At 33.9% G+C, this 23,149-nt stretch overlaps 4 protein-coding genes across 4 annotated transcripts; 1 reads left to right on the plus strand and 3 right to left on the minus strand.

Moving 5' to 3' along the window:
- Nucleotides 1-587: 587 nt before the first annotated feature.
- Nucleotides 588-1,569, minus strand: LOC105650677 (ribulose bisphosphate carboxylase small chain, chloroplastic-like). Its single transcript, NM_001308819.1, is given in 3 exon segments — nt 588-818; nt 1,007-1,141; nt 1,390-1,569. Coding segments are annotated over 3 exon segments (546 nt in total).
- A 2,328-nt stretch (nt 1,570-3,897) lies between these two features.
- On the minus strand, nt 3,898-5,958 carry LOC105650676 (LYR family of Fe/S cluster biogenesis protein). The gene has a single exon (XM_012237614.4). It carries the CDS (start codon nt 4,834-4,836, stop codon nt 4,561-4,563), a length of 276 nt encoding a protein of 91 aa, XP_012093004.1. The 5' UTR covers nt 4,837-5,958; the 3' UTR covers nt 3,898-4,560.
- Nucleotides 5,959-7,536: 1,578 nt separating this feature from the next.
- Nucleotides 7,537-15,501, minus strand: LOC105650722 (P-loop containing nucleoside triphosphate hydrolases superfamily protein). The gene is made up of 23 exons (XM_089721605.1): nt 15,282-15,501; nt 14,544-14,653; nt 13,967-14,169; nt 13,704-13,861; nt 13,517-13,612; nt 13,070-13,325; nt 12,816-12,943; nt 12,614-12,697; nt 12,405-12,482; nt 12,230-12,322; nt 12,097-12,126; nt 10,919-11,953; nt 10,764-10,845; nt 10,585-10,680; nt 10,321-10,500; nt 9,927-10,033; nt 9,669-9,847; nt 9,275-9,439; nt 8,939-9,192; nt 8,693-8,856; nt 8,036-8,463; nt 7,761-7,846; nt 7,537-7,675 (listed from the first exon to the last, which is right to left on the minus strand). Exons 3-23 carry the CDS (start codon nt 14,079-14,081, stop codon nt 7,596-7,598), a joined length of 3,894 nt encoding a protein of 1,297 aa, XP_089577731.1. The 5' UTR covers nt 14,082-14,169; nt 14,544-14,653; nt 15,282-15,501; the 3' UTR covers nt 7,537-7,595.
- Nucleotides 15,502-16,170: 669 nt separating this feature from the next.
- Nucleotides 16,171-22,179, plus strand: LOC105650675 (NADH dehydrogenase ubiquinone 1 beta subcomplex subunit 10-B-like protein (Complex I subunit NDUFS6)). The gene is made up of 3 exons (XM_012237613.3): nt 16,171-16,532; nt 16,655-16,716; nt 21,925-22,179. Exons 1-2 carry the CDS (start codon nt 16,244-16,246, stop codon nt 16,684-16,686), a joined length of 321 nt encoding a protein of 106 aa, XP_012093003.1. The 5' UTR covers nt 16,171-16,243; the 3' UTR covers nt 16,687-16,716; nt 21,925-22,179.
- Nucleotides 22,180-23,149: the final 970 nt, after the last annotated feature.

Below are 23,149 nucleotides of genomic sequence, written 5' to 3' on the forward strand. Positions count from 1 at the left end.
GCTTAGGATGATGGATATGTTGAATTTCCGGTGGAACTTATAGCTTAGGATGATGAGTTTAAGAGATACTTCAACTACTAATAATCTCTAATTAAAGGTGTTTGATGAATCTAAGTCACTCAAACATTTGTTTCATAATCAATTATTGTTCTTCTAAAACTCTCTAATTACAAGATTGTTAAGTTTTTTGATATTCACATTGTAATATATTCATTCACATCTAATTTCATTTTAAAGAAATTGTTTTTCTAATATAAAATTTTAATTATTTAGTAATAAAAAAATATATCTATGATAACAAATTACAAACTAAATTTAGAATACTCACAGATTTATAAATTTATTCTCAAACATTGCATTGCATTGCATTCCATTTCATTCCATACCAGATCGATACTAATCCATCCGATAAGAAACTTAAAAAAAAAGCAACACAAGGAAGGAAGAAAAGTCAAAAGTATTTCAAAAGCATCCTAAATCAACAAAACCCACAAAGATAATGTTCAACAAATTGCATTTCCAAAAAAAAAATACAGGAAGAAAAAGAAGAACGAAGCAGGTAGGGTTTAATAATTCAAAGGCATTGCTTAGAGGCCCTTAGGCTTGTAGGCAATGAAACTAATGCATTGCACTTGGCGATAACTGTCGAATCCAATGATCCTAACGAAGCCATTTGGGTGAGCCTTAATTGCCTCATCAAGCTCGTTCAAGACCTGAACTGCGTCTGTGCATCCAAACATGGGCAGCTTCCACATTGTCCAGTAGCGTCCATCGTAGTATCCTGGTGATCTGTTGTTCTCACGGTACACAAATCCGTGCTACCATCAAAGAAAACAAAGCACATTATTAGCTATTCGAGTATATGTAACGATACTACTTACGATATTAAAAAGTCATCGGTTCGAGCTGAGAAAGAGACGGCTATGTACGTCAATTCTTCTCCGTTAAGCTCATAAATATATATATATATAATTGAAATTGTAAGGAGGGTTTTGGAAATGATCACCTCCAACTCGAATTCCAAGCAAGGAACCCATCCACTGCGGAGAAGGTATTCAACTTCCTTAGCCAATTGCTCCCTGGTGAGTGGTGGAAGGTATGAGAGAGTCTCAAACTTCTTCAATCCTTGTGTAGGCCACACCTAAACTCACAATAATACAGAATTTTTTAAAACTTTTGAAACTGAAATTCAAATTTGCCATTTTGCTAATAATTATAATAATTGAGTGTATGTCTTATAAGTTATAACATTCTAAATAATAATTGTAATTAAATATAAATAAACATTCTAAACTTAACAAATTCACTTATTAAACACAATATTATCCATTTGAAAATTCTTTGAATGTATTATTAATTTTATGAAATGCAGTAACAATTGATAATCACCTTCATGCATTGGACTCTGCCGCCGTTGCTGGCAATAGAGGTTATGTCGTTGGTGGTTTTGCGGGCGGGGAAGCCAGCGGTGGACTTGAGGCCAGTGAATGGAGCAACCATGGTGGCCTGAGCAGGGCTGGCCCTGTTAATGCTAGCCACAGTAGCAGTTGAGAGCATCGAAGAAGCCATTTTTTTTGTTTTTCTTTACTATTAACTATTATACAGCGAAAACAGCCTCTAATGGTAGAAGACCTCTTCCTTTGCCCCTTTTTATAATCGTTACTGTGTCTAATACTTTGTCGTTTTTTGGGGTGCATTTCTAATCCAACGGTTGTTATTTGATTTTTAGGACAATAAGCTGTTGGATCTTATCATGGCCACACAAATCAAATGTTAGCCTTATCGTTTGGCACCCCTCTCGGGGCGACACGTGGCGCAATGTGTATAAGAACCTTATCTAATCTCAATTGAGAAGTGAAGTGATTTATGGCCCTTCATTTTGAGAGTATAGACAGCTCCTTTTCCATTTTATTTTAGATATTTCAATTCTTTTAAAAAATATTACAAAATTACCCTATTATAGTGATGTTTGTTTTATTCACTTTTGGAATTATTTGGAGGGGCATAGGAAATGTGAATATTTTATTATTGTTGTAAGATTTTATATTATTTTGAGGAATAAGATTTTTATTTGAAAGGAACTTCAAAGTATTAAGTCCCATAACATATATTGTTAAAGAGTTATGGGCTAAAATGAAAAGGGCCCCCATCTTGAGGTTCTTATAGCAATTGTATGACTATCCTAAGCATTTACCTGTCTTTTCCCTTTGCAACAAACATATAAAATTAAATATAGTAACCAAAAATAATCTTACTTCATCCTATTATAATAAATATTAATAAATATTAGAAAAAGATATTGATATTATTGATGAGCTCATAATGAAACATAATATAATAATAAATATTATTGATGATTCATATTTTATTTCAGCATGGCTTACGTAATTAAATAATTGAAAAGCGCATAGATTATATGTTATTGTATATTAAGAATATTTAGTGTATTATATATATATATATATATATATATATATATATATATATATATATATTTGTTTTGGATTCAATGTCGTTGAGATGATGATACAGTGTCACATACCATGATAAGGAAGGAACGGCTTATATGCAAAATTTAATTTTGAGTTCCAAAATGCTTTATGAGTCAATTGCTTGGCAGACCATCATATTCACACTCATTTAACTTTTATGTCCCACAATAAGCCCCACCATAATTGTGGCCAATAATATTTTTGTAGAAGAAAAATCTTAATTATCAAAAATTTTAGCTAGTTCTTGGATTCAACATCCACAAAAAATAAAATGCTGCCATGTAGAGTTGGTTGAAAAAAATTTGTTCCTTTGCGAACGGAAATAATTAGAGGTGGTTGTTTAAAGAGGGAAGAGACTGATATACACTTTTGTAATTTTTGTTGGAAATTATTTTGATGGGCCAAGCCCAATAGATTTGTGAAGTCTGGACAATCACATAAATTAATGAAAAGAAAGGCTAAATTATAAAATAAAATAAAAAAAAAGAAAAACCTAAATTTATAATCCGGTATCAAACCTAAATTTATTGTATACCTAAATTTATTGTCAGGTCATATATACACTTATCACCGGACTATACTTTGATGTGCTTCATTCTATTTTCTTTTTAATTTTTTCTTTTTTCGGTTCTTATTTGTTAGATGAGCTGTACAATAAGAATTAATCTATCTCCCTTTAAATTTTTTCACCTCAATCTAATTAGGACAAAACTTGAGCCAGATTTTACCACAGAAATATATCACCCTTTGAGACCATTTTAAAATAAACCTATTATTTGCAATATGTAATAAATGAAAAACATAATGTAATCAACATTCTAATACACCCATTATTTTGTTTGTTGTAATTATGTAATGTAAATTAATAATAACGTAGGACAACCACTCTACCATTCCACTGCATTTGCCTCCTCCTCACTACTAAATAAACTTTTAATCAATTAAATAACAATTCTTTAGGTTCTGGCTTTAATTCACAGGAAGAAAAAATAAAAGTTTCAAAAGATAAAAAATGAGAAATGCCATAAATTCTAGTATTTGTATATCCATAACAAGATGGCATTTCACGTCATTTAAGCAATGATTACTCAAAAACTTGTCCTTGAAAAATGCCATTTCCGTATCAACACTGAACCATGGTACTTGAGATATATATATAAATATAAATATAAGAAGAAAATGACTGAAAACGCCCAACTGCGTGCTAATATACTTTTGAATTTTGATTAAGTTTGTTCAATGGATCAAGGGACTTGGACTTGTATTTGTACTCTTTTTTGGTTTCCCAATTTTCTGTGCCAGAAACCCAAAAGATCTAGTGAAAAAGAGGCCCAGAGAATAGCTTCTTAAATAGTTTATCTGCAAAGTTCAGGTACTCTTTACAAACTCTATGAATGTTAAGATATCCAAACAAAAACACTTGAAAACTCTTATTTAAAGGATTAGCAAAATAAGACATTCTCATCTCAAAGAAAAAGAAAAGTAGGCATATCACAGATGCTTAAAATATTCCCATAAAAAAACCAACACCTACTCACCTTCGTTTCACACCAGTGTTCACAGATTTAGGACCCAACAACTTTTTTTTATGCCCTTACTCCAAGCTGAAAAGTTCCAATAGGCTAAATTCTCATATCTCAAAACTCCATTCCACAAAAGACACCCATTCTCTTTCCCCTGCCGAAAACCACCCCAAAACCCATCGAGCATTACAGTTTCCCAGTTGATAAGGGTAGTAAGCATAAAACAAAAAACACACAAATAAATAAAAAAAAAAAATTTATCAATACTCAAAACAAACAATAAAAGGAGAAACCCCTTTAACCTTATTAGCCTCTTCAACAACACATTACACATCAATGTCATTTGAAATTATCAAATTGCAGTCGCGCACATTCAAAATAGGGTATTGGTTGCCAAGTTTAAACCCAACCACCATTCAAGAATCTGGAAGAAATTTGGTAACATTTTTTCCCAATTCTTAAATGAATAGCAGACCACGATTAGGTAATTCTTTCCCCCAATAATGAAAAAAACAATTAAAATCAGTATTATCTCAAATTGAAATTCAAGGCTTCTTGAGGTCGAAAGAGGACAATGAAACAGTATCAGGACTCCTGATCTGATCAAGCTGTTTCTTACCCCGGCGAAGCAAATACTCAATATAGAGGAAATTCTTGCGATCTACTTGCGTGGAGTTGCGGCGGAACTCAGATGATACAATCGATTCAATTTGGCGCCGATCTTCAGGTGATTTTAAACGAGCAGCTCGTAGAAATGCTCTATATAAGCTAAGAACTTGCTTTTGCATTCCTGAGAGTTTTGGCCCACGAGGAGCTGCCATGGCATCTTCTCAAATCGATATATAAAAGAAGAAGAGACACTTTCTGCAAATGGACTTCAGATTCAATATAATGGAGGTTGATCTTTACAATCTAGATTCGAAAATTAAAACCCTAATAGTTGATTGGCGTTTGAACAGCAATCTACTATTTTGCGGCTTTATCGGTCTCTTTCCCAAGTAAGATTTCCGTGGAAAAACGACGCCGTAGAACAGCTTGGAACATTTTATTTTAATGGGTAACTAACTACAGTATCAAATTTCTTACTGTTCAGTAAAACAATTGGAATATCTCTGCATGTAATTGAGGAAAAATAAGATTAACACTCTGTTTGGAAACGGGACGAAGGAAAATTTGGGTAGAAAATAAGAAGGAAAAGTTACTTTCTCTTGTTTAGGAAGGAATGATTTTAATGGGTATTTTCCTCCTGGGCCCACCCAGATGTAATCACTCCAAATTGGAAGGAAAATTGGCAATAGAGGGGGTGAAAATTTCACTATTCAAGATGAAATTACTTTAATAGCCCCAAATTGAGCAAACTCTTCTACCAGGAAATACCCAAACTGCTACACTGCCTGGTTGGCTTGGCCGGAAACAGCAGCTGTGTTCGCCGAAAAGACAACTTGAGGTGGCTGGTGGAACTTTCGGTGGCGGGGAAGGGCCAAAACGGCTGGCCTTCAACTAGTCTCGCCGGAAAGTGGACAAGAACCACACTAGCGATAGGGAAATCGCAGCGTTTCCCTGCTACGTCGCCGGAAAAAGAAAGAGAGAGTTGCTTTCAAGCCTCGTCGTCGACGGAGAAGGATACAGTCGACTGATCGCGTGAAGCTCGCCGGAAAAACGCGAAGGAGAGAGAGAGAGAGAGAGAGAGAGAGAGAGAGAGCTGTCGATCGAAATCGCAGCTCCTCTCGCTTGCGACATTGAACTAGAAAGGAAAGGGAGAGAGAAAGGGACCAGCGGCGTGATGGTGAGGAGGAGATGGACTGCAACTGGTTCAACGCCGGTCAGCTAAGGTGATGGCTGAGAAATCGAAGAGAGAGAGGGATCGGTGCCGCTGAGAGTGACAGAGGAAGAAAGAAGAAGAAAAAGAAGAGAAAAGAAAAAGAGCCTCTAGGTTATTCAGGTTCGATTCGAACCGATTTGATCCAACTCAATGGTTTAGTCTGATTTTTATCCGGTTTGAAGATTTCAAACTGATTTTACAGATCCGTTTTAACAATAATAAAATATTTTATTTTAAATTTCATTATATAATCCCATAGGTTGCAATTAGGGATAAATTTTTAAATGGAAAATATATGAAAACCAATTTTTGGGATATTTCATAAATAGTGTCATTGATCGATTGATAATTATCAGTATTCAAGCTTGAATACTGGTTATTTAAAGGCATTAAACATTAATTAATTTTGTCTAACTTTATGTTTTTATGTTACTTTTTTCCATTTTTTTAGATGTAAAATATGATGCATGCACACCTTGCAATGATTTCAATTATAAACGATTAATTCATTATAATTAATTAAATAATTAACTAATTATAATTTAATTATAAAATGTGTTATAATGTCTAATTTATAGATGTATAATGAATAAAAATATAAATTTACAATAATATTATTTTCTTTCCAAACAAAAGAAAATAATTTTATTTTCTTTCTTCTTATTTATTTTCCTCCCTTTCCCGAATATAGGGTGGAAAATAAGGTAGGAAATGAATAATAAAATCAATCCTTATTTTCCTTCCTCCCTTTTCCAAACATAGTGTAAAATCTATCTTTTGGTTTAATTTACTCTATGACATTGCAAAAAGCCCCTCATTTGCATAAATTACAGTTATTGATATTTTTTAAAATGAAGAGTCTGAATGATTTAATAGAACTAAATATCTTAAAAATGAATAGGTAATTTTACCAAGTACAAAGATGGAACAGTAATTTCGAGAAAAATTCAAGGATTAAATAGTCAATTAATCCATTAAGAATTGACATTATGGCAGGGGAACCGAGGCAGAAAACTTGGAGAAATGGCAAGTCAATCAAATGCACGTCGTTTTATAATTATTATGGTCTGCCTGGCAAACATTGACTGTGTGTTGTCATCCATACATGTTTGTTTCAATCCAAACAAAGCAGGAACATACATCTTCTTCATTGCACAAACAGGGTTCTGATATTTCTGGTGCTATAAACTCTGTCATTCCCATAATTCCTTATCTTTTGACAGACAGACAAGCCAAGAAGAAATATGAAAAAAAATATAAGTGAAAAGAAAATTATTTATTAATTATTTTTTTCAAGAAGAAATCACAATCATACTTAAACCATATTGAAAATGAAATTCCGATTAATCGAAAAACACACCATTTCATATGTAATTTAGGGCTAAGAATTGAGGGAACAAACACTAATGAGATAAATTCTACTTGGACTGTTATTTTTGAGAGGTATAAAAGTACATATATGTACATGATTCAATTAATCAGTAAGTAATTTACAGCCTGATGAATTCAACAGGAAAAATACAAACCTAGAATTCTTTTCTTTTTTTGTTTTTGGACTCTGACTATTACAAAAATGCCCACCATGACATTGAGACATGCAAGTGGGGAGAACAAAGCCTAATCGATTAACGTATCTATGAGTATAAATCTACATGACACTTCAAAATTGGTGAGCAAATTTACAACCTGAATAAAGGAATCCTGTGCAATGTGTATTGAATATAACTTTTTTTTTTTAATTGATTCGTGTTTACTAATTTACTGCCATCTTTTAGGAGGCCTCACCGCGGTGGAGTTAGTAGCAGCAGCAGTAGTAGTAGCAGCAGGCTTTCGGGTACCTGAAAGGAGCATCATTGGGAAATGAAGTGTTAGGTATATTAACTAATAATCCCTAAAGGAAATACTTTTCTGTTAATTACTCACTTGTTACTGTTCTCGACGAGTCTTTTGATACCGGTGTAGTATGTCCTAATCTTTGCATGCTTCTTGCCCTAGGTAGCGCCTTACTTCTGCATAAAGATAGTTTCTTTAGTTGTATGAATATAATTTTATCATTTCTATTGTCTGTTTTCTCATTTTTAAGGTAAAGATATACATATTTGAATAATTATGGCAAATCATTCCCAAATCCATGGAAAATTAAATTCAAAACCATTTTTTTTCCATTTCTCTTTCTAAGAATTTTATGCAATACTCACCTCTCGGATCTATCCAAAAGTTTTGTGCCTTCATCTGTTAAGCAAGCAGGTTCAGTACCTGCAGAACGACCACCATCAGAAATGTCACTTAGTCTATCATCACGGTCTGCATCACCATATCCTTGCATTTCGGTGTCTTGGTTTATGTCTACTCCAGAAAATTTTATCTGCTTGAGGAATCTGTTTTGTTGTTTTAAGTCATCTAGAGACTGCTGGGAATCAGCTTCCGAATGCTTATCACTGCTTTCTGAACAGTTGTCATTATCATAAGTTGCTTTTGCCGATTGTCTTTGGTTTCCATATTTTGATAAGCTTGTTCCTTGCTTCTCACCATTCAATCCAGGGTGAACATTTTTAAGATCTTTAACTAGTTGCAATCTCTCAATCTCCCCATCTTTCTTTGATATTGTGTCTCTTAGAGATGCCACCTGCAGTAGCATTGTTAGCGGTCTGCCAGCGCAGTTGTTGCAGAATGAAAAATTAATTTATGAAACTCATTTTCCTAGTTTAATTCTCTCTTTCTGATGTACCAACAAAAAAATCTTTCAATGCTTCTTCGTACATATTGGTCTACCGGGTGAATTAGAATGACAGATTATGCAAGACTGATATACTATCCTGGTCTCATTAAAATTAGGCATTCAACATCAAACAAACCTGCTCCATTAAATCTTTAACATCTCTACCCTCTTTACTGCTTTTAGCTGTGCCGAGCTCCACTCCAGAGACTCTTTCTGCAAATTTCAATGTACTCATAGTTTCGGAGTATGAATTTACATCAGGATTGAGCTGCACAAACATAAGTGTTTTTGCTTGACCTCCTGTAACATGAAAAATCACAAAATATATACGTTTAGTTTAAATCTAAGCTTAACTGTGTTGCAAGCCATCAAAAAATGATACCTAGGGAGGCTTGAAGGAGTTGAGTGAGCTTGCTATTTCTATAAGGTACATGAGAACTCTTTTGTGCAAGAGCAAAAATGACATCTCCAAGGGCAGATAAGGATTTGTTTATATGTTGTGCTTCTTTAAGTCTATCTCCGGTTACCTCTGAGCGATCTACCCTTTCACTTCCTGCTAGATCCACCAAATGAAGATTACCGTGCAAAGTTGCTCCAGTGTGCATGTCCTTTCCGCGAACGTGAATACTGACAACACTGTATGCACAAATATAAATGAAAATCTCAAATGTTTTTAATAAGTTGAAGAAAAATATGGTATGGTAGGAACTATGAGAACCTATGTGAACGACTGCTTCTTTCATTCAAGGCAGTGGCACTAACAGCTCTGTTGTTTAGTCCAATGTCCATTAGTTGTATAACATCTGAGGTTGATCTGACGGGGTACATGGTAGCATCAGGTACAGCCAACCCATTGCTTTGGGATGATGTCTTAATCCCAAGTGTGTGCAAATCAAGGGAAACAAAAGTTTCAAGAACATTGTAAAATAAAAGCAAATTCAATAGCAAAAATGGAGTAGATGTGCTAGAAAGTATAAAAAATGTATCCATAACTTAAAGCAGAATTCAAGTTTATATGAGAAGAGGTGATTCGAAGATCCGATGCAAAACTCAAAAACAAATTAAAGACTAACACGTCATTTAGAGTTCATGAACCTAATTGAAAAGGATATCTTTTATGAGAACTGTCACTTGATAGTAAATCACGCAATTGTTCGTTATATATTTCGAACACTTGTGCCCAGACTTCATACGTAAAGGAGCCACTTCTATTCTGAGATATTTGGAAAAGATCATTGAGTGCTCGATAATTAACCCCCCATTGTTCTGGGGTTGCTCCATTAGGACCGGTCTACAATAGAAGGTCAAGTTGCATTAGAATCAAAAGTTGAATAAAATAACAGTAGTGAAAACATGTGGCGAATTCATACCATCGTGTAAGTTTTCCCTGAACCAGTCTGTCCATAAGCAAATATGCATACATTATAACCATCAAGAACAGATCGTATCAAGGGTTGCGTGTCTGAAAATACCTCCGCTAGCAACATTCAAAAAAGATCAGCATATTAAATTATATCACAGTCATTCCTAACCACATTGGTCGCTTCATTTCCCAGCATCATTAAAGTTTATTTTGAAAGTGAATTTCACATATTGTAATCACAAAATTGTTAAAGAACACTCTCAAACTGCCTTTTATAATAGCATCTAAATGGTGCTTTTCCAAAAATTAATTTCAATCGCCAAACATGCTTTCAGAAATATACAGCAACATTTAGCATTCAATTAAGTAATATAAAAATTGAAAAATGCAGAGATGAAAACCTTGAGTACTATCTTGACCATAGACCTTATTAAACCGAAATAATCGATGGCCATCCTTCCCTTGTTTGGAGGGATTCGCAACAACCAACTCTCCATTCTCACCAATATAATCTATTGTTGTTCGTTTTCCAGCCTGCCCATGAAGCAATGGCCTTACCCGACAATACACTCTAATGTTTCCTGTATCACAAAACTAAAATTGAAAAATTATCTTGAAAACTGTAGAATTTACAATCATGTAGAGCAAAAACCAAGGAGTGGCACCTTTTAAATCTTGTAGTTCATTAAACAGCTTCCGATTTTCAGCAAGAACCAAATGATAGTTCTCACTTGCATCTGATAGTTTTTTAAACTTTAATCCTGAAAGAGATCAAAACTTAATATTTAAAACAAATCATCTTCCCTAGCATAGAATTGACAAAATTTTGCAAAAATCAACCAACCTAGAATATTAAATTCATCTGAGTATCTCTTCTGTGCTTTTGAAAGTTCATGCTTGATGCACTCTGAAGACAACCTCAATTCCTAAACATTTTTCATAAATTTAGCGAAAATTAATGTTGTTAAATAATATAAATCTAGAAGGTGAAAAGAATACCTCCAATGCACCAAATTGAATCCCTGTCAAACTCTGGAAAATGAGTTCTTTTTTTTTCCAGCTTTGATTTTGTGACTCAGAATACGCCTCAAGCATTTTCACCTTGTTCCTTGAGTCTTCCAGGAGGTGCCCAAGCTCTTTTAGCCTCTCCTCAAATTCTGCTTTAGCGTCCTTAGCTTCTGTTTCCATTTGTAAGCAATGTAGTTCATATGTCTTTTTGGTCATTTCCAATTCTTGCTTCAAAGCTGAGAGTTCAATATTTGATTGTTCCTTCTCTTTCATCAGTTTAATTACAGCTTCCTCCTCGAGTTTTCTCTTTTCATCCAATTTGGATTTCTCAAGTTCATGTGTTCTTTTGGCTATTTCCAATTCTTCCTTTAATGATGAAAGTTCAATATTTATTTGCTCCTTCTCTTCCATCAATTTTATCACATCTTCATCCTTAAGTTTGTCTTTCTCGTCTTCCAATTTGGACTTCTCAAGTTCATACATCTTTTTGGCAACTTCCAATTCTTGCTTCAACGATGAAAGTTCAAGATTTGTTTGCTCCTTCTCTTTCATCAATTTTATCACGTGTTCATCCTCAAGTTTCCCATTTTCATACATTTTGGACTTCTCAAGTTCACGTGTCTTTTTGGCCATTTCCAATTCTTCTTTCAGTGCCAAAAGTTCAAGATTCATTTGCTCCTTTTCTTTCATTAATTTTATCACATCATCCTCCTGGCGCATGATTTTCTCATCCACTCTGGACTTCTCAAGTTCAAGTGTCTTTTTAGCTATTTCTAATTCTTGCTTCAACATTGAAAGTTCAAGATTTGTTTGCTCCCTATCTTCCATTAATTTTTTAACATCTCCTTCCGCAGATGCCCTTTTTTCATCCATTTTGGACCTCTCAAGTTCAAGTGTCTTTTTTAAAATTTCTAACTCTTTCTTCAACATCGAAAGTTCAAGATCTATTTGCTCCTTCTCTTTCATCAATTGTATCACATGTTCATCCTCAATTGGCTTCTTTTCATCAATTTTGGCCTTCTCATTCTGCAAGAGAAACAAGATCCCATGATACAAATATAAGAGCGTTTAGGAAATAAAAAGCTTTATACCTGCAAAATGTATCAGATACAAGAAGTTCAACTGTCCAGTTTACATATAAACTGATTCTTGTTTTCTTTAAACCATACCTTTATTTGTTGAAGGTGGCCCTTAACTATCTGCAACAAATTGCATTCATTTAATTAACTAAAAAATTACTGCGATCATATGTATTGGAGGTATTTCCATTTCTGCTATCTAAAAGAATACCATTTTCCATACCCCAGTCTCTTCTCCCGTCCCAGAAGCAAGGGCTTCAAGTACTCTAATTCTTGATTGGTACTTCTCCTCGCGTGACTTGAACAAGTTGTTTTGCTGTAAGCATTGAACGATAAAGCAATTGGTACAAAGATGCCAAGGGAAAACCATTATATGCAAAATAACAAAACATCATTACAGTTCTTAAATGTTCTGCTTGAGTTGATATCCGCCGTTCAATCTCCTGCACAACTTTTCGCAGAAGGCAAGCTACTCGCTGTTCAGAAAAGTAATATTAGATACACGTAGAACTACATACACATGCACCAAATTCATTGCAGTATGTACATATAATATTCATATATATAATAAACTGTGTTACACTAATATGCCTCCCCCATTGCATACATGAGGTATTTCGCCATTCTTTCGTTCAATGCTTTCATCTAGAATTCCATTCACAACACTCAAAAGTGACTGAGTTGGAGCATTCTGCAAACAAGTTTTTAAAATGACATTGAAAAGGGATCTGAAAAAAATTCTCAACAGAAAGACTAGTAAAAAGAAAGAAATAAATAGGAATGTCCATCGACAATGTTTGACAACTTACATCCAAACTGTTGGATTTCATCATCTCAGAAATCTTTGCAGCAGAAAGATCTGCATAACGCCCCTGTTTTAATTGAAACACCTCATGAAACTTATGTCCAGCATGATGCATCAATGCAGTTGATGCCTCTGTGGAGGAAGAAAAAATCAACATTTAAGTTTTCAGAAATTGAACACAAAAATATTGCAAACCAAAAAAAAAAAAAAAAAACAGTTGCTTGACACACAGTGACACACACCTAAAGAGCATCATACCTGACAGTACAGGACTACGTAGAGCTCGTTGGAAAGTTGCATCTGACGAAATCTTGTGTTTTTCTTCTACAGACCGTGGAGAAAGAAGTCCAAGAGAGGATACACTCCCTTGAGGAGAAATAAGTCCAAGAGAAGAAACCCTCCTGCGAGGACTTGCACCTCTAGTAGTTGTACTCATGACAGAAAGATTATCTCCCCCATGCACAAATTGTGCTCTAAGTGTTAAAAGACAATCTATAACAGCCTTCAGAGGTCCCTGCAAAAATTAATCTCAATGCACAGTTAGAGAATGAGATAAATTAACTATAGGATAACTATGAAACTTTTAGTATCTTTTGATTTTTAAAATCAACCATGGTTAAATTTTACATAGCAATCAAATGTTCATAACTTCATATGAATAAATTATTTCATGCAGAAGAATAACTCATATAAATGTCAGTTTACCTTCTCTAGGTCTGATATTTCAAATCGGGGGATTCCTAATTCATCCATAATAGCCAGAAACTTTTTAACATTTTCCAAGTGATCAGAGCCACCTCCCTTAAAGAGAAAATGCAATATAAACTTACAAACCAAATTGCCAACGCATAGAATAGCAAAAGAAAGGACAGTCGAAAAACAAATCAGCAACCTCATTTGCAGAACCAGGAATAAGCTTGTTTATAATTTGAAGTAGAACAATGCCATCAATCAAGAATGCTCTGAATTGCTCAGATGAAGCTTTTAATGGCAGATCCAAATTAGGGAGGATACTATTTATCCACTCTATCAATATTATTTGTTGCTTTGCTGGAAGTAGGTGAAAAAAATAAGAAATTAAAGAAAGAAGAAACTTAATTCTATTAGTAAACAAGCGTAGATAAAGCTATAAACCAATTCAATATTATTGCATACCCTCAATGTCTTCATTCAAGGTTATTGTTGGTTCAAAAACATCTGAACTACTTGAAAATCTTCCACTATTGATTCTTCCACATTGTTTTACGAATTGATCCGACATTGAATTCATAACAGAAGTTGGGAAGGGGCATTTAGCTTGAAAACCAAGTATGAAAACACGGTCAATATGCAATTCCCCAAGAATGTCATAAGCAGTCCTGTAAAAGTGATTAAATATGAACATCTCAATTGCCTGTGTCTCAAATGGTTGGTTGCAAATAAAGAGCCATTAATGCCTTTGGCAAGCATCTAAACAATAACATCCACTAGCTTATATATTGGGATTATGGATCCAATACCTAGATCATTCCTCTGAAGAACACACTAAAAACCAAAAAAAAAAAAATCCTTAACTTCGGATCCTGTCATGTTTCATAGGTAAAATATACTACATTTACATAAAAGAAATTATCAAGTAGGATATGCTCCTTTCAAATCACATGGAAGTGCCCCAATATATGCGGTGCCCATGCTCTCATCCTACCTAATAATTTGTCAATGTTTGAATAATTAACAATGAAAATTTGCAAACCTGGGTTGCAGAAGGCATAAATTATTGAATAGGACCGTGCTCAAACATTACACTTTCATCACGAGAAGAAACTCATGATAAATTGAACAGTTGCAGTAAGATTTATAGCCCTTGAGAAGAGAAAAGAACAGAAAAATAGATTAAGCACTGAGAAAAAGAAGGAAAAAGAAAGTAAACAATATAAATAGAATTTTCTTTCAAGAAGCACAAATTTACAAGTATAGAAAATAATTCTCACATAAATTTGAGTTTTAAAAGGAGAGGAGGACAAGTTTCAAATAATCAATTAGCCATCAAGAAGATTGATTGATTCAACAGTCACATAAAAAGGTGAAAAGTTTACAGAAAAAGAAATATGAAATTCCTACTAATGTGGCCCCGTTGAAGAACTTATATAAGATTATGACATGCAAATCAGAATTTCTATATCCAATTTCTTTAGAAACTATATAAGGAATTGAAACTAAACATCAACAGCTTCAGACATTATAAAAACAGACAAGATAAGGAGCAAAAACATCTCACCATTCACACACTAGAATAAATGGAAACTGTATATAATCAAGAATGATCAAACATTGATTCAGAAAAAAAAGAATGATCAAACATAGCTACAAAGAAAAGAAGGAATTATCAAGAAATCAAGATTCAAAAATGTTATATAACATTAAAGACAAAAACCTACAAGAAACATAAGCCAAAAAACTCCAAAATGTGAAGAGAAAAAAGAGAACCAACCTGAGGCAACAGAGAGCTGGAGAGGTGAAGCTATGCACGTTGTTGTTGTTTTTGTTGTTTAAGGTAAGAATGAAGGTTTGTCTTGGTCATGGGGTGAAAAAAAAGAATTTTTTTTATTAGACTTAGATTTTTTATTTATTTTTTTAAAATTTTTTCTAAGAATCCTTTTTGTTTGGTTTGGTTTTTAGTTAGGTTTGTTTGGCATTCCGTGTACCGTTGGTCTTTTGAGTCTCAGAGAGAATTGAAGAGACAGTGCGTGAAAGTAGGAGTGTAACTCTCAATATGTCTGAAATCATGTGGGTTTTTGCCACGTGTCTATAACCCGATAGTTCCGGTCCGTCTTTTATTCTTGTGGAAAGCCATCTCTATTAGTTAGCTTCTCTTGTTTTTTAGAAGACACAAGTTATGGGTCGGATAAATTGGTTAATATGAGAACGACATAAATGAGAGCAGGGCAAATTACTTGCCGTTTGCTATATGCTGTCCACGTGCTCTAGTCTTTTTTTTTTTTTTTAATATATAATTTTTTTATTATTAAAATAAAAGGTTTTTATGACCCGTCGTTCAACAAACCAATCTAACTTCACCCACCGAAGGTTTTAATCGACTGTTTATATTGATTGGAAATTAAATAATTGAATCATAATATTTATTTTAAAAAAATCCGTAATTTTTGACAGGAAACGAGAAAGTAAACTTCCTCCTGTCGTTTATACGTCGATACGACATACAGAAACTGAGGGAAAAGTTTCCTCTCTCACTTTACCTTCGGGGCTTCGCCCAGAGTTTGATTATGACCCAAATCCACCGTCCAAAATCAAGTCCAATCCAAAACCATGATCCAAATCCAACATTCACAAATCTCATGTACACCGCGTCCCACCAAATCAGAGCTCAAGTAAAACGAAAGACAAAATAGCTAAAGCTGTTGAGTGTTACTGTGTCGAGAGAAGCAGCGAAAAATGGGAAGGAAGAAGGGAGTAGTAGAGTTCGAGGAATCGCCGCCGGATGACTTCGATCCATCGAATCCGTACAAGGACCCAGTGGCGATGCTGGAGATGAGGGAGCACATTGTGAGAGAGAAGTGGATCGATATAGAGAAAGCCAAGATCTTGAGAGAAAAACTCAAGTGGTGCTATCGTATCGAAGGCGTCAACCACCTCCAGAAGTGTCGCCACCTCGTTCATCAATACCTCGATGCCACTCGCGGCGTTGGTTGGGGCAAGGACCATCGTCCTATTTCTCTCCATGGTACTTCTTCTTCCTTCTCGTGTTTTGAGTATTGATGGAATTTGAACTGATCGGAAGGAAGATGATTAAACTTTTATTTTGTTTGGTTTATTTATAATTAATTGGTTGATTTTGCGTATTAGGTCCCAAGGTGGAGGCAGCTGAAGCTGAATGATTTATTCTTCTCTGCCTTGTTTATATTAAGGTATTTCAGATTTTATTTTACTTTATTGTGATGTTTTGAGGATATTTGGGTTGTGATTGTTGATTATATGATGATAAAAAGTTATTGCATTGTTGAAGTTTTGAACACCTGGTTATTGCTTGATCTCTAGGTTTTAGCTTGGGAGAAATGAGGGCTAATTTTGCTTTTCTTTCAAGATTTCTTCTTGAGAGCGATAAAATCTTACTTAAAATCAATAATGTATGGTAACAGGAATGGCCTGGTTTTTAAGTGCTTTAAAAGGTTCTAGAGCACTAGAGAAATTTTGGTATTTGACAAGTAGAAGGGGGGAAGAGCATTTGCGTATAAGGGTGACAAGGACCAACAGGTAGGAGATATTCTATGGTGTAAAAGTGATTGCAGTCAGTTGAAGGAGTTAGACGATTTGTTAGATTTGATTTTTTTGCAAATCTCAAGCTACTGAATGGTGTGTGTTCCTATCATTTAATTATTGTTTTCTGTGATAAAACATGGAGGTAAGGATTTTGTAAAGTTGCCTAATTGTCTTTTCACAATGGAAGAATGACAAAAAAACTAGAGGTGATTAGCAACCAATGTAATTTATTTATCAAATTAGGTGGTGATTTTTATGGTTCACTGTGTTTATGTGATTTTATAGTTGTTTTAGGTATAGTTTTCTTGTAGAATTATAATTGAGAAAGAGTCCCTTTTGTCATCCAATCCTTTTATGGGACGGAACCAAGCAGCCGTTGTAGGCTGTTGGAGACAATTGTGCAGATAGTGGAGGTGACTGTTAAACCATATATGTGGCAATAACTTTCTAGTCCAACCACAAATTACAGTTGGGCCCTCTTGTAATTGCAGTTAGGTCCTTAATATATTTAGCGTTCTATCAAGAATCAATGTCTTTCTAATTTTCTTGGGATGCAAAGGCTTCTAGACGAGGTTGTTGACTATGTTGTAATAATCAAACTAGAATCTCAGTTAGCTAGATAGTAGAAAAATCATAGTTAAATGTAACATTTTTTGATGGAGTATACAGGGAAATCAAAGGAACATGCAGTATGAAAATATAGCAATTAAGATTTAGGCAGGATCTCCCTCTAGTAGCTCCTTCAAAAAGATTTTGGATCATCAATAAGTTTTGTACTAAAATATTATTCATGGTTAGAAATGAAGGATTCAGTTCTTTTGAGTTCCATTCTTACTTTAATGTGCTAGCTATAGCGCGGCAGGGATCAATATGCATGCTGCTCATGTTCCATTTTTTGGAGCTGTGACTACTTGGGTAATTTTGGCAAATGGTTTGTGTGATGTTAGTCATGCTGCATAGTCAATCATGTGAGAGACTAGAAAATGAAGATTGAAGCATGCCATATGACCAAATGTAAAAGAAGATAGATGGTTGTCCTGTCTGATGTTTGTTGCAAGATTGACAAGTCTTAGTCTTAAGCATCGTATGAGCTTAAGCCAATAGGGGGAGGGAAGAATTTGTTTTTTTTTTTCCAATGTGGTTGGATTCCTCTGAGGTGTGAGAGAGAATGAGAGAAAGGGATTTGGTTTTGGACAAAAAGGATCCCCTTGCATGTCCAGTGATTGCACCACATGCAATTAAAGATATTAGTTTGATCTGTCCTCTCATATTTGTTGCTTGTATCAAATAAAGCGTAGAACTAAATCTATTATGTTTTTAGGTGATTGAAATTGATATTGATGATCTGAACAACAATAATCATTAAGCAAGACATCATTTAACACTCCGATTCATCATTTTCTTCCATTCAACTTTGCATGTTTGAATCATAATGCATAAATGAAATGACTGAAAGAGGAATGAGTTTGCAAAACTGTAAAAAAATTATCACCATTGTCATGGCTTGTTGTCTTGGACCTTAATTGTGCATTTAACCTAATTTGGCAAATGTGTTGTTGGAAAATCTTGGTCAATGTATTTTTAATTGGTATAATACACACTTAAAATGATGTTGAGAGGAAAACTAGCTGGATTGGGGCTGGCTTCAAATTAAATTATTTGTCTTTTTAACACTGATGTTTCAAGCATCCTTAATGTCACATATAACATGGTTATAGACGAAATGGAAAAGCACAAATTATTTAAAGAATGTGGACCCTTATTTAGTTTAATTTCCTCTCTACTTTTATGGTTGCTGTTGCTCTAAAATATCAAAGGATATTGAAATTTTTTATTTTACTTTGCAAAATTAGGAATTGAAAATGTCACTTCTTAGTTTTACTTAATTGCTTTGCGTGCTATTTTGTTAATGCAAATAGAGGTTTTAGGAAATTAAATTAGCATATCTAGAATTTAGATTGGTGGATTGAATTGTTAGCAATATGGTAGTCTATGATGGTAATGGGTGCGACCATGATGTATAGGTCAGCTTGCAAATTCTTTGTAAAAATTATAAAATGCATTGATGAGTAGGTATTCTAGGAGTGGATAAAATTTAATGGATGCAACTAATGGATGAGCATAAATACATCAAATAGATATATTATACTTTATGCTATAAAGATTTATTATCACTAAAAAGAGTTTCCAGGAGTGCCGTGAGCCTTTTAGCTTTGAGAGCCTTTTTGTTTTTCATTTCAAGTAAATTTGGAGCTGAACTGATGTGTGTCCTTAGAGATTGTTTTGGTAGAAGGTGGAAGAGAAATGTAAAAATTTTTAAATTTAAAGAATTTCGAAAATTTTCCTTTTACGTCTATATATGAAGAAAAAGGGTTACAAATTAGAAATTGACCGGACAACCTCAACAGTATGGTATCTCAATCCAAATTCTCCTTTACCCTCTTGATCCAGGGGCTAAAATATTTTGGATTTTGGAAGGATGGGAGGGTACAGGAAACAGTCTAATTTCCATATCTTCACAGAGAGCTATCAGTCAGGAAGTTGATTATAACTTCCTTCATGTTACGTTCTTCTGTATCAGCATCTCAAATATAGCAGATGTTCTTTGACTGACTTTGTACAAGGTGGTAAAGGTCCTGATTCCAAACAGCGAAAAGCCAAAAAAAAAATTGTAAAATTAAAATGTTATTCCTGCTGGAAGTGTTGGTTTGCTGTTGCTACCCTCTTTTCAATGATTTGCTAAATTGGAATTTCTTGTGGCTAATAATTCTCACGAATTCAAATATGCCTTTAATCCTTAAACTAAACCATTGGACTGAATTTGGTGGACCATATCTGTTTCTCATTAATTATTATAGTGGTAACATAAGTTTTAGAAGATTGTCTTTGCATGGCTCTTGGCATACCTTGACAGGCTGTCTGATTAGGAAGTAATATATTAGCTAACTGATTGATTTTTCACTTTCCAGCCTGATTTCTAATATGTCAGGGGGTCCTAAATCTCATCATTCAGAAATGTGAAATGATCAGATTCTAATAACTGAGCAAATTGCTATGGGTGCAACTCCGTAGCATGCTTTTGATATTGTAAGATAGGCCAAATACAAATTCACTTTTGAATTTTGTAACTTTAATCTTATGGCATTTTGAACTTTTTGGATAACTTATCGTGCAGTTGAACTTGTAAATTTTTGGTAAAATTGTTCATTTTAGGACTTTTGGCTTTCATAGGCCTAACCATCAAATATACCCCAAACTTTACATGTTGTTTACACTTTATAGGCCTAACCATCAAATATACCCCAAACTTTACGAGTTGTTTACATCCTAAAATGAATTTAACCCCTCAGGTATTTCAATTGCAAGCTTTTTAATTTGGTCAAAATTAGACAATAAAATAATATTGTTGTGGGACCAATGACTACTTGGGTTCAATTAACCATCCCATGGGGTTAAACCCTAACCTATTTAAGGCTCCTTCTCTCACCTTGATCCTTCTTTTCCATACCTCTCTCTCCTCTATTGCCTCACCTTTCAAATAAAATAGCCGGTAGAACTATTAACATAGAAGATCAAAAGCAAAGATGTGCACAATGGGAACTTTAGTTTCTAAATCAAAAAGTAACACCGTAAACACAGGTTAGGGCTTTGATTGAGTGAAGCGCCACGTTTCACTTTACCCCATAGAATAGTCAATTGAACCCAAGTAGTCATTAGGGTCCGACAAATACTATTTTATTATCTGATTTTGGCCAAATTAAAATTAGGGTACGATTTTCACAAAAGTTTGCAATTGAAGAGCTGAGGGATTAAGTTTATTTTAGGTTGTAATTGTTACAATTCGCAAAGTTTGGGTCTATTTGATAGTTAGGATGCTTTTAAATATTGATTTGATTTGTAGTAAACATAACTTTTGAGACAATAATTTTCACATTTTTCAACTATCTAATAAGTGTTTATTGATTTGATTTTGCAAGTTGAAGTGTTCAACAAAAATGATTTTATAAGTTGAAATGTTTAATAGGTGCAATTTTATAAATTGAAATGTGCAATAAGTCAAAATAAAAGTTTAAGATGCTATAAAGTAATGAAATTTAGGGGTGAATTGATAATGTATTCGGCCTATATTTGGGGGGGAAACATGAGTGTGAAATTTTTATGCGCCATAAATAGAAACTTAGGAGTCAGAGTTGTTCCAACAATGTTTAGTTTGGTAAAATTTTTATAGTGAAAAATCAAGTAATAAAAATTTTAACGAAATTATGTGGTGTGATGTTAATGTATGGTGGCAGTGGAGTATGTTTTTGTTAGCTTGTACTTGATGTTTTTTTAGAAAAAAAAGGTTGTGCAAATGCAGCAGCCTCGCTTGAATTGGATCCTATTAGTTAGGATTCGGAGAGGAATCTAATTATTTTCAAAATAGAAGTTGAATAAAAAATGTAGTTTTGGGAATCAAGAATAATAAGATTCTAATTCTATGATAGGGAGATAATAGTATATTAACTTGCTCTTCCTCCATCTCTGTCAAGGAGATGCATTCCACCTGGTATGTCATTTTCTGTGATAAATCATATTTTTATTATATTTTTGGAGTCATTTTCTTCTCATTGTTTTCGTTGTAATCATAATATATTGAGTTGATGCAGCCATTCGATGTGAAATGGCTTAAGAAATTGGTTTGTTATAATCATAGCAAGGAAATAGCTTAGATTAATGCGTGAACAGCATCATCTTGATTTTGAAATTGATTACTTGGCAAGTCTTATTAATTTTTCCCATTATAGTACTATTAAATGTGAAGAAATGATAATTTACATTTTAATAGAAGATGAAATAAGGTTTCATCCTTCTTGCAGGTGACTGAATTTTGGAGATTTATGCTGAAAGTGAGGGGCGCCTGAGGCATTCATGTGTATTAATTTAATGCGTTGAAGCTATTTTAGTGCTTTATATGAATTCCTGTAATCTACTGTTTTTTCTTCTCTTTCTTGCCATGCATGAAGGCCAGAAATAACTGCCTTTGGATCTTATTGGCTATCCAAATAATATCAGTGATTTGGACAGGGACAATGAAAGAAAGTAACTCAGATGATGAAATAAGTTTCGTGACATTGCCTCTTTTGTTCAATTGTGATAGATTATGATTTTGTAGTCTCGCTAAATTGCTTATTCAGCCCAAAGGATAAAGACACCTTGGAATTTTTCTATGATACGGAATTGGAGGGTCCCTGGTATTGTTAAGATTCCAAGCTTTCACATCTTTTCTGCTGCTAGCTTATCAACATTTGGCTTAGAGAATTAGTTAATTTCGTTATAATGGCATTTTCTGGGTATGAATATGTATTCATGGGCGGTGGAGGCGGTGGTGGCTTAAGAATTGGCCAGGTTGTCATATCCTCCTGTCATCTTCTAAGCTTGAATTTTGACTTATCTGCAACTAGATAATTGAGCATACAATTTGTTTTGGTGTTTACTTTCGAACTATAGGTTGATCGCTTAACCTTCTATGTTTCGATTGAGGATTTTCTGATAAAAAATTTGTGGAAATAAAATTTAGTCATTGATACAATGGACTGATATGATGACATTTGGTATATGGATTAAACTCATGGAAGATTGAAGAGTGTTACTTCACAAATATCCTCTAGTTCACATTGTATGTGGGATCTGGAGAACTCTGAAAATAACGAATTTTTGGTGAGTGATTTTTAACTCGCAGTACTGGAACTGAGTCTGCGAGAACTAACGTCAGGGTTTTGATTTCGGTACCTTTATTTTGAAACAGCTGAAACTATTGATTTTAGATTAGAATGTTTCTGAAATAAATTGGCAGAAGTTGCTGGGAATTTGTCAAAAATCGGTTGGTTTCAACAGCTTGATTTTCACGAATATATGTCAAATGATAAAAATATGTTTTTGAATAAATTTATGCCAACAAAATTTATTTTATAATTAATTTAAATAAAATTAAAAATTAAAATAATTTATTTCTCAAAATAAATTATTAATTTAATAGAAGTATGTTTTAAAAAAATTATAAAGTATACATCATTCTAGCATTAGCATATATATTGGCATTGT

Source organism: Jatropha curcas, chromosome 5 (assembly GCF_041381405.1).
Source record: "Jatropha curcas cultivar XTBG-Jc1 chromosome 5, XTBG_Jcur_1.0, whole genome shotgun sequence".
Taxonomy (NCBI): Eukaryota; Viridiplantae; Streptophyta; class Magnoliopsida; order Malpighiales; family Euphorbiaceae; genus Jatropha; species Jatropha curcas.

Excerpts from the sequence above, each read along its gene's own strand:
- LOC105650722 (XM_089721605.1), bottom strand. The coding sequence starts at position 14,081 with ATGAATTCAATGTCGGATCAATTCGTAAAACAATGTGGAAGAATCAAT. Across the intron at positions 13,326-13,516 it reads AAATATCAGACCTAGAGAAG|GGACCTCTGAAGGCTGTTAT; the intron begins GTAAACTGACAT and ends TAATTTTTGCAG. Across the intron at positions 10,034-10,320 it reads TGGTCAAGATAGTACTCAAG|CGGAGGTATTTTCAGACACG; the intron begins GTTTTCATCTCT and ends GAATGTTGCTAG.
- LOC105650676 (XM_012237614.4), bottom strand. The coding sequence starts at position 4,836 with ATGGCAGCTCCTCGTGGGCCAAAACTCTCAGGAATGCAAAAGCAAGTT.
- LOC105650675 (XM_012237613.3), top strand. The coding sequence starts at position 16,244 with ATGGGAAGGAAGAAGGGAGTAGTAGAGTTCGAGGAATCGCCGCCGGAT. Across the intron at positions 16,533-16,654 it reads TCGTCCTATTTCTCTCCATG|GTCCCAAGGTGGAGGCAGCT; the intron begins GTACTTCTTCTT and ends TTTGCGTATTAG.